General features: G+C 40.6%; 1 protein-coding gene across 1 annotated transcript in view; it reads right to left on the bottom strand.

The window, feature by feature from the left end:
* Nucleotides 1–19,581, bottom strand: part of ARID1B (AT-rich interaction domain 1B) — a 335,100-nt gene that overhangs the window by 221,983 nt on the left and 93,536 nt on the right. The window contains 1 exon segment of the mRNA XM_054394179.1: nt 7,919–8,029. Within this exon segment, the coding sequence (XP_054250154.1) occupies nt 7,919–8,029 (111 nt within the window).

A 19,581-nucleotide genomic window follows, 5' to 3' on the forward strand; every position in this document is an offset into this window, starting at 1 on the left:
TAATCCCCAGCAATTATGGATATACGACAGACAATCAAAGCACTGTGAAACCTGGTGTAGTGTTAACACTATTGACCGTGACTGCACAAACATCTGCTTACACAGAAACAGCAAGTGGGCCAGGACCTCTCTGATGTGAGCTTCACATCAAAGACTAGTAATTTTCCTTTTGTTTGATTTTTTTTTTTCATTTTGTTTGGGTTTTGTTTTTTTCTTTATTTCTTACATGAAGGCTGCAACAATAACACCAGAAGCCAACATAATCCCAGTAAACTGGAATGGAAAGAAGAGAAAAACAAAAGCGATCTACTGGTAGGCTTTGGATGTGTTGGCCAGTATGAGTTACTGTGTTTAGTCAAGGTTATGAAGCTGAGGTCACACTTCACAACGGTTGGTGAGCACAAGTGAAGGAGTCATTCTGGAAAAAAAAAATCCTATCTTACAGGAATACATGTGGTAAAAATAAAAGCAAGAATGTTTACAGTGTCTCAGGTACTTCCCAAAATGGTATTCAAGTGAGTAATACTCTTTTGTCTTACTTTCTGTGTTGTAATCCAAATGTTCACAGAGGCATGAATAAGAGACATGCAGCAGTGAATATATTAAGTTTTGGAATTTATAGTATGCTATCAACTCTAAATTTACAAATAACCAAGCAGGTAAGACATGCACTCTTTTATACACACTACAATTATGCACACCCATTGTGTAAAATGCTAAAAAGATAATAATTAAAACCCAAACAAAAAAAAAACCTAAAGGCATTGACTTGGAAATTTAGGCAGATTGAAAGGACAGTTAGTGCAGGTACGTGCCTTTGAGGCACCACTCAGAGGCACCCGTGCTGCTCCTATTTATGGCCTTGCATATTGAAGTAACTTTAGGGGCTTTCAGCTGGCCTCTCATTTAAAATGACAAGCTTTGGTTGTTGAGGGGTTACCAGAAGCATAGCTCAGTTGCCTTGGTTATGGAGGAAGAAGCCTTTGTGGGAAGGAACAACTGGAGAGGGGCAGGGTGGGGAAGGAAAGGGGAAATACTTCAACCACCCACACTAAATCTAGTTTCTTATTTTTCTAATGGGCATTAATATTGCCCTGGTACTTGGAGGTATAAAACATGTTGATGTAACTCCTCATGGCTTCAAAAACATTACAGGAGAAAAGCTATTAATATTTCAGTATTCCACTTAGGACAACATTGGCTTATTCAAATATAAGTTTTTGCAACCTTAACCACTACTGGGATCTATAATCCCTTAGCAGGTTTCCCACATAAGTTATGTATAGAGGTCTGACTAAATATTTCTCAATCTATCAAGCAAAATCAAGTAATGTTGTAAAGCACAAACAAAATATTAACAATAGTACCTTCCATTCCATTCACATTACAAATTTTAATTTTAATAGCAAGAATACGTAATTCAAGAATTAACAATTTTGGTTTCTATGTTTCAGTTTAACGCTGTATGAACAACATAGGCCCGGGGCTGCTCTGCACTGCTTTAACCGTACTTTTCCCCAAAAATGGGACTTAAACTGAACGTACAAGTTGACTCTCAGACAGTGACTCCATTTGATCACCTACATGAGATCCTGGCTTCACTGAAGTCAAATGTAAAACTTGCACGAACACTGAGTGGGTTAAGATTTTCAGTGACATACAAAATATAAGTTTACCCCCTGATAACGTCACCCATGTCAGTGCAATTGTGGCTCTCACTGGATCTGACCCACTACTCTGATCGACACCAGGACACAAACATGAGGCCATGTATGGAATCCATAGGCACACCATCATCAACAAAAGAACATGTTTGGCACTTCAGAGACACAGTCAAATAGATACACTTGGTACATGTGTGGTATAAAATTTGTTCTTGCTACTAGGTGGAATAGCAAGAAAAGCAAACAAACCCAACCAACTAGCAATGGCACTTAATCTAGAATTAAAATGGCATGGAAAACATAGCAAGTTTTGCCAACACTGTGCATAAAGGCTAAGAGAAGCCTTTGAGAAAGCTTAGTCACTTCTTTGCAACTTGAAGCTTTTTTTCCTTTTATTCCAGGCTTAAACAAAGTTCAGTGGGGCATCAAACTGCCTCAGTTTTAAATTACAGTCTGTACTTTAAAACAGAATGCATGCACCACATGTTCCTGAAGCTAGAGGGTGGGAGTGTTATTCACTGAAAATTGAAAGCTTGTTGAGTCAATAATATTCTTTCACAGAGTAACAATTTTCAGCTAAAATTTCTTGACCCAAACAAAGGAAAACAAGATCATTCATTTATTTTACAACATTGCAGAAAAAAGAAGGGAAAGTAGGAAGGAGGCATACCAGTCTTATCCTGTTTGATGTAAAAAAAAAATGATAATTTAGTTCTCAAATATTACATACTCACATTCTTTCTTGATCATGGTTTAATATACTCCCAAGCAGTTATTTTCAGACGGACACATGAATAGAAACAAATAAATACAGGACCAAATTGCTATGTAGCACACATATGTACTGTACCTGCATCTATCAGCTAAGAACTGCACTTCCCTCCTAAGAATTCCCAAGAATCCACTCACATGTTTGTTTATTTTTATCCCTCATCCTTTCTCAAATCAGAAGCAATAGTTTTGATTTTTTAAAAAGCACTTATTTATATCAAACTCTCTAACTTGATTACCTGTAAAGAATCCAACAATGACTATCAAAAAATAGGGTTTCTGCATCACCTCTCCTTAACAAAAGAGGCTACAGTGGTAATTAACTTTTATACTATGGTAGTGCCGACAACTTTGATCACAATTAGGGCTTACTGGACTAAGTTCTGTATAAATGTCACCAGTGTCTCTTGTCCCAGTAGTTTAACATCTGAGAAAAGAAAAATTATCTCTTGCTAACTCTCAACCACAGTTTTTCAAATAATGCTGGAAACTATTTTTGTAGTCTATTAAGACTTCACCCATTAAAGGCATTTGTTCAGGGAGCAGTGTTTGCTCAAGATGACTTTCCAAGCTACTGCATATTCTACAAGTGAGACAAGGGAATGTGGGTTCCCAAACCATCCTCACAGCCTGAACCTATTATAAGATGCATCTGAAATGATGTTGTTCCATGAGCCCAGTATATCTGCTATACTTGTATTTAGAATTTAGTTCACTACTAGTTCTCAACAGAAGTCCTATGGAATCTAATCCTTCCACAATGAAAAAAGTGTGTTGACCAGAGAAATGACTGCCCAGCACATGAAACATTCTTTAGAGGCTCATTAAAATGAGGTAAAACAGAACTGTGAAACAGTTAATAAAATCAGGAAGGGACTGTTGATATACAGTTCTCCACAGTACCAATCATAATAAAAGAAGACAACTGGCATCTTAAAATGTTTATCTGTCCAAGCAACAGTATGTATTATTTGAGACCTACCTGACACTGAAGGTCATATAACTATGGATGTTACGGAATGACAATCAAATGTCTCAGGTCAAACCACTGCACAACATACAAGCAGCACTCTACCTCCATTCCTGGCCACTATTTTTGTTTTGCATAGAAATTACTCTGCCTCTGAAAAGCCCCAGTGAATAACTGATATAGAATCATAGAATTGTTAGGGTTGGAAGGGACCACAAGAATCATCCAGTTCCAATGCCCCTACCATGGGCAGGGACACTTCACTCTAGATCAGGTTGCTCAGAGCCACATCCAGCCTTAAAAACCTCCAAGGACAGGACCTCCACCACCTCCGTGGGCAACCCATTCCAGTGTCTCACCACCCTCATGGTGAAGAATTTCTTCCTAACATCCAATCTGAATCTACCCATTTCTATTTTTGTTCCATTCCCCCTAGTCCTATCATCACAGAATTAACCCATGAACCCAGAATTCTGAGTGACCTAGTAAAGCAGCAGTGCCCTCAACTCAACTCCAGACACAACCTTCTGCCTTCAACAGTCACAACCTCCAGTAAACACAAGATGAACCTGAGCTAAGTTGCAAGGCTAAGGCCACAATTTCCCTACAGTTTATACCAATGCAGCTGAGGGCCACCTTCCCTGCAGCCTCCAGCTGTGCATGCTCACAGTTCCAGGCTTGCAATCACTGACTGTATTAAACAGCCCAGGGATATAAACTGGCAGAAAACTTTGCGATACAAAAAAGAAGGAAACTGTCTTCTGTCTGTCTGGGGCTCCATGACTGCTGCAGGGCCTGACTGTGAACACTGGGACCTGCTGTACCACCATGTCTCAGCTGACAGGATAACAGCATCTTAAATCCTTCCAAAAAGGTCTTACAATCTTTTAACACATGACTAAAGTCAAAGCTGCAGTCCCCCATTGTCCCCCTTCCCATGACAGCTTCTGATTTCCACCTCCTCTTTCACTGATGCCCATTTAATTACACAGCAACTCAGTCAAAAACTAACTCTCAAATAAGGAGTGATTATTTCTCATCCGGCTCAATTCCCCAAGTGAGATTCACCTGCCAGTCCCAGGAGTGACAGTGAAGGAGATGGGACAGCACAGCCAGCACATGGTGGGGCACACAGCAGCACTGCAGTTGCCCTGCCTTACAACAGAACTTTACCTGCAGGTTGCACAAGAAAAACTTAGCAGAAACTTGTGTTTCAAAAGCATGGCAACTTTAGGTAGGCCCTTTGACCTCACACCTCAAACAAGCACACCTGACAGTAGGCAAAAAAGCAGCTTATTAAAACAAAGGAAGTACTAGCAAACCCACCAATGCCTATCTGAAATTGCTTTCATACTCATTACAATAAAAAAGAAAAAATAATCTGTGTTTTCTGCTCTTCATTCTATCAACACAATTGAAAAAAACACACTGAACATTTTCAAGATTCCTCATTAAAGACAAAATACAGGATTTGTCTTCACAGACACACACAGGCTATGGCTCACAATCTCCTTGTTGTTTCCTCCCGAAACAACAAATTTGCAGGTATGTAATTCGTAAGTTTTGTCCTGTGAGCCTTCTCACAACAACAGAATTCTGAATTTTGCAACTATCCCTTAAGTCTCAATAAATATATTCTTTAGTAGCTGTCTTTCAGACAATTTCATTCTGGACTCTCCCCCTTTATTCCTCCACTCTAATAGGGAGCAGTTTCTGTTTATGACTTCCTTTCCTTCACAGAGTACCTAACTCCCATGTTTTCTCAAAAGCTCGAGATTTCCTTGTAATTGTGACCCCAACAAAAGCACTCAGAGCACTGTTCTGTGCAACTTTTAATTTGGGCTCTCAGTGACTCCACGTGGTCAGAGACCCATAGGTCAAACTCTCCACATATCAGAGCAGTTATGAAAAGGAAAGCAAGCATTGTATATAATTTGACAGGCCACTAGAAGTAGCTAATAAAGCCATATTTTGTTTGTAGCCATTTGTTACGATCCCACACTACAAATTTGTCCGCTTTGAACTTTATGGGAACATTCATGTCAGGACTTTTATATACAATGTGTGAAGGAAACGGAACAACTACTGAGCTGTGCTTACTGTGACACAAACCTGCTGAAAAAACTCCCCCAATGGATGACACAAGCCAGCATTCAGTGCCACAGAAAGTGGTCAGCTCCTCTTCAGATCCATCAAAGGGAAAGTCTTTTTTCAAAGCCACATCAGAGAACACAATTCACCATTTAGAATTACATCTCTTTTGTTGTTTTTAGACACTTGTATAAGCTTGCTATGTAGCTGCTGTGATTTTACACAATGCCCTTAGAGAAATAAAAAGCTAATGGGCAAATTGTGTAAATACCAGAATACCATGAAACAAAACATAACCAAATTTTATTACAAGTATAACACCATTGCTATAATTTCCAGATTCACTGTACAAGGACAACTTACTGACTACTGTTGTGAAGAACAGCATTACCTTGAAAACAAGGGATAACAATTACAGGTATTCATAAGCAATTCAAAACTGAATACAGAACTCTCTTGCTCCAGGGAACCATTTTCATATGGTCAAGACATCCATATCCCAAATCGAGTTATATTAAAGTATTTATCATGTTCACCACACATACAAAAAGCCTTGTCACCACATATGAAGGATTTCAGTTTTTAAATTTGAAAAACAAAACATGAAAGCCCCCACAACAAACCCACAAAAATCCCCCACAAACAAAACCAAAACACCCACCCCAAAACAAAACAAAATACAAATTAAAAATACCTCCTATTCCCCTCCATATCCAAACAACAGGGGTTTTGAGTACATGAAGTACACTCTGGCTATACATCAAAGCTTTTCAGTAATGAAGCCTCACAATAACAGCATTTGGGACCAGCTCAGAGTTTAAGCCATGTGGCCAAAATGGTTAACATTCACTCTTAATACTATCAGCTTACTCACACCTATAATAATAATGAGCTACTAAATATACCAAACACTCAGGGACAGAGATAATACCCAATACTCTGCTTAGATATCATGATGAAGGTAGGACAGAGCATGGATTAAAAGTAGGACAACCATTTGTGAAACAACACAGGCAAATTAGCGTAATATAAGTTGATAAGTAACTTAAGTTTATCTCTACCCCTATGCAAATGTTCATGAAAAACTGAGAGGTGAAAAGTCCCTTCTAATATCCATGCTTTCAGTGGGTAGTTTAGTAGGCCATGGTTTTAGTGGTAGTTGTTGGTGAAACAGTTCAATGTCCACAGTAGCTACTATTTTAAAGTAATTGCCCACAATGATTTTTGAGACCTTTTCAGAGATACTTTTAAAAAAGGTTTTGTGAAAAAATGTCAAATTAATAATAGGCTCAAAGCAAATGGATCTCTCTCCTCACACTGGTTTCCATAGCTTCTCCTGAGACACTCATGTCTCAAATGTTATATAAACAATCTGTGACACATACACTCTCCTACATGACAAAGATATATAACTTTATAATACTAAGATGATGTTTATTGCCCTCTTTTTAGGGATTGACAATAGTGCCAAGTGGCAGACTTAAAACATACAACACACTACCAGATTTCACAAATACATTTGGTCTCTTGATAAGGGAAGCTCTTCATTGAGGTCCCTCAAACTGCAAATGAATACACACCCAGTGAACTGCAGGAAATATCCTAGATGTTTATGATATGATTCCAAGCCAGAGGTCACATAGTTCATGACAAGTTTTCACCATTTAAGCTGAACATACTCTAGTTTATTTAAATTCATGCTGTTTTACTACCAACAAACAAGAAAATCTCCAAATCCTAAGCAGAGCACAGAGACAAGGCTAGGGAATACTTTGCCCATTATGGTGAAATAAGCACTTCAAATATGCAAGCAGCTGCGGTGTCTTTGCAAAATATATTAATATGTGCAGTTTTCCCACAGCAGACTGCATAGAGCCCAGAAAAACTAATAAATTCAACCAAAACTAACAAATTCCTAGCCAAAGATCAACCTATCCCAAGAATCACTACCTACGCTTCTACCTCTGTAGTAGTAGATAGTAGCAGAACTAAGGCATCAAACTCATTACTGGTGCTCAGGATTTGGAGCAAATAAATCCTGGCAACAGTATTCTAAACCAGAAGATACTGAAATCCTTTCAAAAGCACACAGAAAAAAAGTCTCTTCTTCACCAAATTGTTTTGTGCAAGTATGGAATTCCTAAAGCTCAAGAAACAAATATCAGTCCATTTCCTCTATGCAAATGCACATGTGCACAACCACAAAACATTCATGTGCACTATTTAGTGCTGTTTTGAACCAGAAGAAGCCTAAGCAAAGTCCAGTCATATACAAGCTGTCTGTTCTCATCAAGTATTTAACAAGTTTGTGATCAGCCTCATTTAATATTTCTTCTTTGAATACTTCTCATCTGCTCATTCTAGACAAATTCTATGTGAAATGCTTTCAGTTTAAAATACTGAACAAACATTCATTTCTTACTGGTAAACTTGATGGTCTTTCTTGCTGGATTAGATTCAAGTCTTCATGGTTAGGCTTTCCGGTGGCCATAGGGGGCTGAGATCTGCTTCCATAGCCTTCCTGAGACATGTCCTGCAACAACAGTTGTAACAGAATTATGAAGCTGATTAAGTAACTACAACTGAATATGCACCTGAGAAGGGTGAAAATACAAAAGCTGAATGCTTATGGGTTATTTTATCAGAATCTTTTACTAATTAAATCTTCTTGATGAAAGCGTCAAGCCTGCATGGGTACCACTATGACCTCCAGTGTTTGTAAAGAAATCCAGGGAGCAGAGCACTATGCTGACAAGCGGTAGGGAGTCATACCACCAGAATATGGCAAAAACCACAACAAAACTCTTAAATAACCCCATTTAACTGCAAAACAGCAGCAAGCACAAGGTGGTCAAAACACTCATCCTACATCTCTCGATGTATTTTTGAGCATTTTGATGAAGTAATGAGCCAGGTGGAAGACTGGACTTGAAAATAATATTGTAATAATGTGTGTAATCAGACTCCTGTAAGAATGATGGATTTACCATCATTACTGCTGGCACAATGTGCAAACAGGCTATCAGGCTGTAGCATACAGTGTAGTCGTTGCATCTGCTGGAGGCATGTTTCATCCAATGGATTGAAATGAAAGTCTCTTTGATCAAGAGTAGCTCCAAAGCCTGGACTAGCAACTTAGGGGCTTTCCTTCCTATACAAGACCCAGCAGTCTTAGGTAATCATCTAACATAACACCAACCACATGGGGGGGGGGAGCAACAACACGACCTTCCCCATGCCATCCCCCAGCCTGCAACACAAGCTTACTTCACACATGCAGATACTTGTCCATTGCAAAAGTTTAGATTCAGGCTTCACTTTAGCTACTATAGCAGCTTCTATGCAAACTTCTTCAAAGAAAACGGAAGTGCAATAGCAATTTCAGCATGTGTAACTAGCAGGGAAAGTTGAAGAACCAGTTCCCAATTGCTAGAATCTCACCTTGAAGGTTTTCTGTCATTTTCAAATAGTTTAGTTCTCCTCTCCGCCTCCCAAGTTTACTGTCGGTACCTGAAAGCACACACATGGCCCTGTGCCCACACGTGAAGGGGCAGGCAAAGCTGTCCACTGCCCCATCCTACCACAGCTTGAACATTGCCTTGCTGCTGCTCCTTATAAAGGGCAGTTCAGACATCCGAGTTGCTCTATCAACAGTTACTGCTCAGGCACAGACTCCAAAAGACAGCTGAACTGCCAAGCAGCAGAACTTTCTGCCTGTTTGAAATCTAGCTTCTGACAGAGGAAAATTTGTTAACAGCCATACTATTGCCATTCAGCCCCTTCCACCACTTTGGACTCTCACAAATTATTGTAAGGGACACAGAAAGTTAACAGGGCTAATGAAACAAACTCCATCAAACCTGATATGATGCAAACCCAGCAATAAATGATCTTATCCCTAAGCCTGTGCCAAGCAAAATGAAGAAACACTTAAAAGGCCAGCACTTCAATGTGGTTACCAGCATAGGGTAACAATTAGGCTTAAGGGTGACAAAGGCTGATGGTTGAATGATTATTATCCCCTGTGACCCCCCATGCTCCCCCCCGCCCAGACTTCCACTTGTCACACAGCTCTCCTGCTGTGCACACCAGCAGGTTCCTGTGGATTAACAGTGAGGTTTAAAATCAACAAATGGCACAAGGCCTCCATTCAGCAGCCTTCACCCCAGTACAAAAGAGTGGAAAGGTGCAGGACAGCTTCACAATAGGCAAACAAATGAGCAAACCTCTGCTTCCCTTTTTATTTAAAAACGTCCATGCACACGCACACACACACGCCAGGGGTTGTCACTGTGTAGGCATCTGTAATAAACCCAGCAATCCCAGATTTTAACTTCCAGTTCTATGTTCAACTCCTTTCTTAATTATTAAAAAATAGAGCAAGTAAGAACTGCTTGTTAAAATAACAACAAAAACCCACCCAGAAATGCCAAGAGTGGTGAAAAAGGATAAAAGGAATATTCGGTTTAGGAGACATCATTTGAGAAATGCAGCTGCTCCTTTTTCTGAACAGACATTATGAGATTTTGCTGGGAAACAAAATATATTTTGTATTTTGAAAAATCAAGAACTATTAATTCCTTACTAAGTACCAAGCATGCTTTTTTTCCCACGTTTTAACCTTGCTTCCTACTGAAAATTCCAGGGGGACCTGCAAGGAGAGGGAAGAGACAGCATGCTTTCTCACGAGAAACACTGCATGTTGAGAGAAATTTACTTTTACCTGGGTATTTGAAAACTATCTATGAAACGTCTTTCTACACACTGAAGAGAACATTTAAACCCCCAGGTATGTCACCTTTGTATTAAATGTACTGTTTTCATAGTGCTTTCCTTTCTGACTGTAGGAAATCAAATGTATTTGCTCAATTCTAGATGAGGCTTGGAAACAAATACTGCAGACCTTCGTGTTTGTTATGATGTAGATACCTGTGCATTCCAAAAGGGATTGAGATCACATACTCTTGCTTACATTCTCCATAAAGCCATTTAGATACTTGGATCTCTGGAAACACGCAAAGTGGCTCTTGAGAAGTAAAGAATCAGTTTGCTCTCAGTAAGTTTCAAGCATGGGAATCTCCCAGATGAAATGTACACAGAGCTATGTGTACCATTTTATGTGTTCATGCATACACATTGTCCCATAAAACAAATCCATTTGTACACTAAACATAACAACTATTAAATAATAGCATATTTCACTAATAGGTTGGTTTCAAAATCAAAATAGTGCTTAGTATCCTTTTCCTTGAAAACTAGAGCAAAGAAAATCCCTATTTCCCTTCTGCAGTTCTGCACTATGAAATTTTGTTAACATACAGCATATTACAGAATAGATACAACAGATTTTCATACGTAAATAAGAAATAAGGACAGATGTATAAGGGTAAATTGTCCATTGCTGAACAAATACATGGAATTGGCTATTCTTACTTTCAGTTTATAAAGGCAATTTTTCTTTCTAGCAGCTAGGAATAAATTTATCAGGGACTAAACAGAGGAAACATAAGGGGAAGAGGCACATGTTACCATGTGTTGTACTGCAGTCATAGCTGAGGAGGCCCCCACTGATAGCAGAACTCAATCTTCTCCTGGGATCTGATTGTTTTTCTTATGACACCCAATATTTCATCCATCAATCACAGTGCCTTTCAAAGCAAAGCTTATAATATTTTATGAATCACAGAAAATCCTTCTTCCCATAGAAGAAGAGCATTTGTGCAAGACAGAAATCCAGGGTTTTATAAACAGAAGGCTACAAGTTTCCACTCAGAACTTCCCAGCTTGGCACAAACCCAATCATATCATAGCTGTTATAGCACAAACTGTCAACAAAGTTGTAAAAAAAAAAAAAAAAAAAAAAAAGCAGGGTTTCCCCCATCAGGTTTTAGACAAGGCACAGGGAAAAATAATCAGCAAGTCATAAACATAAACTCAAAACAGCTGAAGTTTAGACTTTTTAGACTTTTCAAAAAAATGTTCAAACTATGAAACATGCATTAGAAGGGACTCCCTTATAGACTGTATTAAACGCTTACACGTTGTATTACAGTATATACAATATATCAACTCTATACACAGCCTAAAAGTGAGCTGTTCAGAAATCAATCCATATACAGTTTTCATCTTGGGGTAATAATAGCAACCAACTGATTATCATCCACTGAGCCAGTGGGTTATTTACCTTTTGTACACTTTTGGCTTGCTCTGCGAATTGTGGTATGTGAAGCTCAAGGTTTGTATAGTCTGAGAAGTAAGGGAGGAAGGAGGATGTTTTCTTCCCTCATGTTCTCTGTTAATGTATTCATCTTACAAACTTTTAAAGTCCCTAATTTTGGTGTGGGATTTCACTAACACTGAGGCTTAAAGTGACCAAATAAGCCAGTGTACCAACCTGCAAAAATGTCACCTTTGTTCCCACCTCCCACAATTCTTGCAGTTGGACATAGATCCCCTTAGTTCGTGGTAGTGGTCTTTACTAGACCACGTTGTGAAATGATGCAATTTAAAACTTGCCAGAAAAGTTATCTCTTTCCCCTAAGCTTTACCATGGACTGCTTAGCAGAGATGGCTTCAGGACAGGCTGGGTGAGTAACAAGAGGAAAGGAGCTTCTCTCCTTTGCTAGCAGTCATCCATGAGCCTGACTCTCCCAGACACCAAACTGTAGCCCAAGTGAACCATACTGCAACCACTTTGGAGTGGGCCACTGGCAACCTTCTCCCTTTTGATGTTTAATGTTAATCAGTGCCATGCTTTCATTCTCTAGATGAACTTAGTTTGAAACAAGCATGTCTGTCCACATTTACATGTTCTTTGCAAACCTGAATGAATATGATGCTGATAATTCTTCAAATGCACATTTGTTTTAAGTTCTGCTGATAAAGATAAGATCTAATTATTAAATAGCTTCAATTCTTTTTAACAGAAAATGAAAGCATAGTGAAAACATTTAAGGTTTGGGTATCACAGTATATCAGAGGTTGGAAGGGACCTCAAGAGATCATCAGGTCCAACCACCCCTGCCAGAGCAGGATCACTTAGGGTAGTCTGCACAGGAATGCATCCAGAGAAGGAGACTCCACAACCCCTCTGGGCAGCCTGTTCCAGGGCTCTGTTGCCCTCACTGTAAAGAAGTTTCTCCTCATGTTGAGGTGAAATCTTCTATGTTCTAGTTTGAATCCACTGTTCCTTGTCTTATCACTGTGAACTGCCAAAAAGAGCCTGGACCCCTCCACTTGACACCCAACCCTCAGATATTTATAGACATTGATCAGATCCCCTCTCAGTCTTCTCTTCTCAAGACTAAACAGCCCCAGGGATCTCAGTCTCTCTCCATAGGGGAGATGCTCAAGTCCCCTAATCATCCTCATGGCTATCCATTGGATTCTCTCCAGCAGGTCTCTGTCTCTCTTGAACTGGGGAACCCAAAACTGGACACAGTATTCCAGGTGTGGTCTCACCAGGGCAGAGTAGAGAGGTAGAAGAACTTCCCTAGACCTGCTGGACACACCCTTCCTGATACTTCCCAGGATCCCATTGGCTCTCTTGGCCACAATAGCACATTGTTGTTCCATGGAGAACTTGCTGTCCACCAGCACTCCAAGGTCTTTCTCTGTGGAGCTGCTTTCCAGCAGGGCAGCCCCTAACCTGTCCTGGTGCCTGTTATTCCTTCCCACATGCAGGACCCTGCACTTGTCCTTATTAAACTTCATGAGGTTTGCCTGCACCCAGCTCTCCAGCCTGTCCAGGTCACATTGGATGGCTGCACAGCCTGTCAGGTGTCAGCCAACCCCCCCAGTTTTGTATCATCAGTGAACTTGCTGAGGGTACTCTCAATGCCCTCATCCAGGTTGTTGATAAAGATATTGAACAAAACTGGACCCAGTACTGATCCCTGGGGGACACCACTTGCCACAGGCCTCCAAGTTGACTCTGTGCCACTGATGACCACCCTCTGAACTCTGTTGTGGAGCCAGTTTGCAATCCACCTCACTGACCAACCATCTATGCCACATCTCCTGAGCTTTTCTATGAGGATGTTATGGGAGACAGTATCAAAACTTTACTGAAGTCAAGATATATGACATCCACTGCTCTTCCCTCATCTACCCACTTGGTCATAACTTCATAGAAGGCTATCAGGTTAGTTAGACAAGATTTCCCCTTGGTAAAGCCATGTTGGCTACTCCTGATAACCTTCTTGTCTTCCATGTGGTTAGAGATGACCTCCAGGATGAGCTGCTCCATCATCTTTCCAGGGATGGAGGTGAGGCTGACTGGTCTGTAGTTGCCAGGGTCCTCCTCTTGCCTTTTTTGAAGACTGGAGTGACATTTGCTTTCTTCCAGTCATCAGGCACCTCTCCTGTTCTCCAGGACTTTTCAAAGATGATGGAGAGAGGTTCAGCAATTGTATCAGCAGCTCTCTCAACACTCATGGATGCATCCCATCAGGCCCCATGAATCTGTGTGTCTTGAGATGGTATAAGAGATCTCTAACCCTTTCCTGACTGACCAGCGGAATGTCCACATCTCTCCAGTTCTGCTCCCTTGCTTCTAGAGACTGAGGTTCCTGAGGAATGGTCTTAGGAGTAAAATCTGAGGCAAAGGAGGCACTCAGCAACTCTGCCATCTCTGCATCATCAGTTACTGTATCTCCCCTCTCATTCAGCAGTGGCCCCACCTTTTCCCTGCTCTTCCTTTTGTCACTGATATATTTGAAAAAACTCTTCCGGTTCTCCTTCACCCCTCTGGCAAGATTCAGTTCCAGGAGAGCCTTGGCTTTCCATGTTGCATCTCTGCATTCTCTGGCTACATCTCTATAATCCTCCCAATTGACCAATCCTTTTTTCCACATATTGTAAACGTCCTTTTTGTTTTTGAGTTTTACTAAGAGTCCCTTGCTTATCCATGCAGGTCTTCTGTTTGTCTTATTTGATTTTTTTTTCAAGGGAATACATTTCTCTTGAGCTTGGAAGAGGTAATGTTTGAACATCAACCAGCTCTCTTGGCCCCCCCTTCCTTCCAGAGCCCTAGTCCACTGGATATTTTTAAGTAGAGTCTTGAAGAGGGGAAAGTTTGCCCTTTTAAAGATCAGAGTTTAAATTTTACTTATCACCCTGCTTCTTTATCTATTGATATTAAACTCTAACATGTCGTGGTCACTGCAACCAAGATTACTCCCAACCTTGACATCTACAACCAGTCCTTCTTTGTTAGTTAACATCAGTTCCAGCATTGCACTTCTCCTTGTTGGTTCTTCAACTACTTGCAGGAGAAGGTTGTCATCAGTGCACTGCAGGAACCTTTTGGACTGTTTGTGCTTGGCTGTGTGATCTTTCCAACTAAAATCCAACACATTTAAACACATTTAAAGAAAGGCTGGGTGAGAAATGTCATTCAGGCTTCATCCACTTCTACCACAGCAAATTTCAGAGCGATAGCATGACCACCCAAGAAGATAAGTACCATGACGGTTAAATAGAAGGAAAATAATTTATGGAAAATAATATACCAGACTTCTTTCTGAAAAACCCATTAAAAACTATTTTAGCTCATGTTCTTGATTCAGTTGGTTGATCCTTAGAAGACTTAAAAGTGTGAGAACAGAGAATTCTACAGCAATATGACAACAGCAAAATTGAAAGCAAATGTTAATTTTTTTTCCCCCCTCAGACCACTTGAGAATGGAAGTTAGGACCCAGTACAGAAGCCAAGAGTAGTGCAGAGCCCTACAATACAAGATTACTTTACTCATCCCTGAAAGGATAATATGGAGTGGAAAGAAGGCAAGTGATATATTAGGGGCTATAGAAGGACATTCCTTGTTATCATTTAAACAAGTATGTTTGGCTTGTGTAGATAAATACATACACCTTTTACCAGTAAAAAGCTACAATAAAACAACAAGAAAAAATTACTTACCATAATAATGACATATGCTTATGCAGTCAACTTCTAGCCCAATACTAATACCTAACATGTCACCTCCCAAACTGTATACTTTCTGGCAGCACAAAACTGACAACCAAGGACAGCTAGGCTCTTGGAGGAATTTTGTAGCTAAAGCTGCACTCAAGAAAATATCATGCCCAAGGGCACAGCCAACACCGAGACTCACGCAAGTAGCCAATGGAGTGCAGGCCTGTGGAGAACAATCCACTAAGGACAAAAGAGCAGAAAGGTTTGCTTTAACCCAGGGCAGATGTTCTGCAGAAGTCCTGTAAGATGTAGATAGACTCCTGCAGAAGAACCTGAGTCAAGAAAAAATGCCTATATCTTGAATTTTATGAATCAGCAATGAAAAACAAAAACAAACCCCCCTAAAGTCTTGAAGAAAACTAATTGGCATCTTACAGCTGGAAAGCTTTGTGCACAAAACAGCAAGGAAGCCTCTTACTGCACAGAGGGGACAGGTGATTGCAAGAAAAAAATTGTTTTGTAGGTGCCACAATCTTAATACACCAACAAAAAAGAAGAGAGTGCTAACTACTGGAGGTGGATTACTAAGGCAGTCTGGTAATCCTCTTAAATATGCTAGTCTATGTTTATGTGATGAGGTGAATAAACCCTGCTCATAATCAGAATATGCAAACCATTTCAAGCCAAGCCCCTCTCACCACCATGGAAGCCCAAATGGAGACAAGGAAAGCACCTGTACTGAAGTACAGCAAGCAACAAGCTGGCATCTCCCTCAACATGCTGATGTTATTTGTTGACTATTGCTTCAGTGGGGCTGCCAAGCAGAGACTGCTCTTCTTTCAGTTGGCTATCATTTACCTGCAGTCAAACCAGCACAGGATCATGCATTCAGAAACAATGATGACACTTTGTCTTTCCAAGTTAATTTTGGTCTTTATCTTAATTATAATAGCAGGAGAGGCAAGAGCTTCAGAGAAGTACCAAAACAAAACAATCCTTTCTCTTTCCAAAAAATGAAAATTCATCCAGAAATCATACCTAACACTTCAGTGAAAAATCATACCATCTACTTTCAGAAATTTGAGAAACCTGCTAGTTGGGATGCCTCAAGTATGAACCAGTCATTGTCAGCAAGGCATCACTTCTTCCTCTTCTTAAACATTATTACTTATCTTCCAATATACCTGTAGTTTCATTCTAAAACTTACTATTTCCTTGATTCCTTTTTTAAGCTAGTAAAAAAAAAAAAAAAGGGAACACCATTTTATCTCTTCAGGATCTAAGTTATCACAGAATTATATCTTAAAAGTTAAGTTTTAAGACACTGGAGGGGGAAGGGGGGAAAATATACTTTGTGTAGTAAGCAGTGCTTGATGCAAAAGAGTTAACTCAGGTAAGCACATATATTATGAGGTTTAGTCCATTGAAACTCTCAGAAAGTTATTAGAAACTCAGCCTACCTAACTATGGAAGGTTTTCCCCTGCAGAATACACTGAAAGCATTTTAAGCAGATAGGGTTAAAAAAACTGCCCTGCCCCCGACACACACACACACACACACACACACACACACACACACACACACTTCTTGCAGGAAGAGCAGTTTTGGGTTAGCGCAGCTTCTAGTCACATACCAGGTAATCTGAGCCAACTAACAGGAGAGAAGAGTCTCTCTTCCTAAGTGCTCTAGTCCATTTTTACGTGTATCATCCTTGTGGCCTTCAAGAGCCATGTTAAGCAAAGGGTGCAGGAAGAGCTCCAAGACGAAATCATTCTCAGAAACGCTTACCTTGCCATTCTCTTTCTGCCACTACTGCATTCTATGGATCACAGAGCATATCAATAATGAATTTAATCAGAATCAAGACATTTCTTCCAGTTTTCCTCTCTCATACTTGTAACTTGCCACATAAAAAAATAAATAGGTGAGTTTGATGTTTGGATTAAAATGGGACTGTTGCACATAGCATAGCCTGATAAACAGCTGTCAGTTCTTATTTACAGGCAAACACGGTAGCTTATTTGTTCTACAGATGTAAAGTTCCAGTATGAATGAAGAGATGAGAGAGAACCTGAAGAGGTAATCTGAGAAACACAACTTGGAAATAAGATGTAAACCAGGCATTTTCTTTCCCTTAATTTTCCCATGTTTATAGAGCTTTTAGAACTTTTCCTAAAAAGCCTTACAAGGCTGGGCAGTCCAACCACACTTACATTTTTTACACCCACTCCTTCCTCTCCCTATCCATCCTTTCACAGACATAGCTTGCTGCCTTTCTATTTTTAAAAAAAAGGAAAATAAAGAAAGAAAGAGAGAGAGAGCACACAGCACCCTGGCAGTTCACATATCCTGTTCTTCATAGTCACTTGGGACAGACTACCACATTAACGTGAAGACTTACAGGTTTTGAGCCATGCAACATCCTGCCACACTAGTCCTTCCTAAAACTCCAGGAAGACTGCCTCTCTTCAGCAACCCCAAGCTGCAAAGCTGGGCTGAAAAAGAGGTCTGCACCCCTAAGAAAACTGCTGAAGTGGACAAAACAAAGAAGAGGGGAAGGACTAAAAACCTGCCATTTCTTTCAACTCAGCTGCTGCAGAAGTGAGTAGCTGGGTGGCTCCATGTCCCAGAGGATATCAGCCTGCCCAGACTGCCTGCTGCTGCCAAGGAAGCTCTCCCAAGCATACGGCTCACTGGCAGAAATGAGGTCAGAGCACTGCCTGCAGCTTACAGCAGAGCTGAAAGCCTGAAGCCAGCTTACAGAATAAAGAGAAAAGCTGCATTGAGAGCAGCTGCTACCTCTAGGCTAATCAAGCTAGGTACCTAAGGATGAGACTTCCTCATTTGAGACCAGGAAACATTTCTTCAGCATTTTCTTAGGGGCACGTCTGCAACTGTGCTTCAAGGTAAAAGCCAGGACATCATCTGAAGGCTCATAAAATACTGTATATCTAGGCTCATGAAATACTATATATCTGGCAGGAATGGTTGCAAGCAACACCCAAAACTTCACTGAGGTGACATTAAAGGGAAGGAAAAACAAACAAACAAACAAACGACTAACAGAACAGTGAGGTTTGTTTTATGAGTGTTTCCTGCCTCCCCTCAAATAAAACTATACTATGTTAAACACAACATTCATATCACAGCCCAGTTACACTTGTTAGTCATTACTCAATACTCCATCACGGAGATCTCTTAAAAGAAATTATTGAAATGATGGCATTCAACAAGTCCAAGTACCAGGTTCTGCACTGTGGCCACAACAACCCCACGCAGAGCTACAGGCTGGGGACAGAGTGGCTGGAGAGCAGCCAGACAGAGAGGGACCTGGGGGTAATGGTTGACAGTAGGCTGAACACAAGCCAGCAGTGTGCCCAGGTGGCCAAGAAGACCAATGGCATCCTGGCCTGCATCAGAAGTATTGTGGCCAGCAGGAGCAGGGAAGTCACTGTGCCCCTATACTCAGCTCTGGTTAGACCACACTTTGAGTACTGTGTCCAGTTCTGGGCTCCTCAATTTAAGAAGGACATTGAGATACTTGAACGTGTCCAGAGAAGGGCAACAAAGCTGGTGAGAGGTCTGGAGCACAAGCCCTATGAGAGAGCTGGGGCTGTTTAGCTTGGTGAAGAGGAGGCTCAGGGGAGACCTTATTGCTCTCTACAACTACCTGAAAGGAGGTTGTAGACAGGTGGAGGTTGGTCTCTTCTCCCAGGCAACCAGCACCAGAACAAGAGGACACAGTCTCAAGCTGCACCAGGGGAAGTTTAGGCTCAAGGTGAGGAGAAAGTTCTTCATGGAAAGAGTAATTGGGCAGTGGAATGGGCTGCCCAGGGAGGTGATGGAGTCACCATCCCAGGAACTGTTTAAGACTAGACTGGGTGTGGCACTTAGTGCCATGGTTTAGTTGATTGGACGGTGTTAGGTATTGGGTAATAGTTTGGACTTGATGCTCTCCGAGGTCTTTTCCAACCTGGTTGATTCTGTGAGATTAACCTACTGTTTTATCAACAGCAGCATCACAGGAGAAGAAAGTGAAGCTCAGATGCAAAGAAGCCCATAATAATTTAGGTAAAGAAGGTTTCCTCAGCTATTCTCTACTGTTCTGGTTAACTTAATTTTTCAGTATGTGAGAAGGTTAGCATGTTACTTTTAGGGATACCAG

This window comes from Indicator indicator, chromosome 2 (assembly GCF_027791375.1).
Source record: "Indicator indicator isolate 239-I01 chromosome 2, UM_Iind_1.1, whole genome shotgun sequence".
In the NCBI taxonomy this organism is placed as follows: Eukaryota; Metazoa; Chordata; class Aves; order Piciformes; family Indicatoridae; genus Indicator; species Indicator indicator.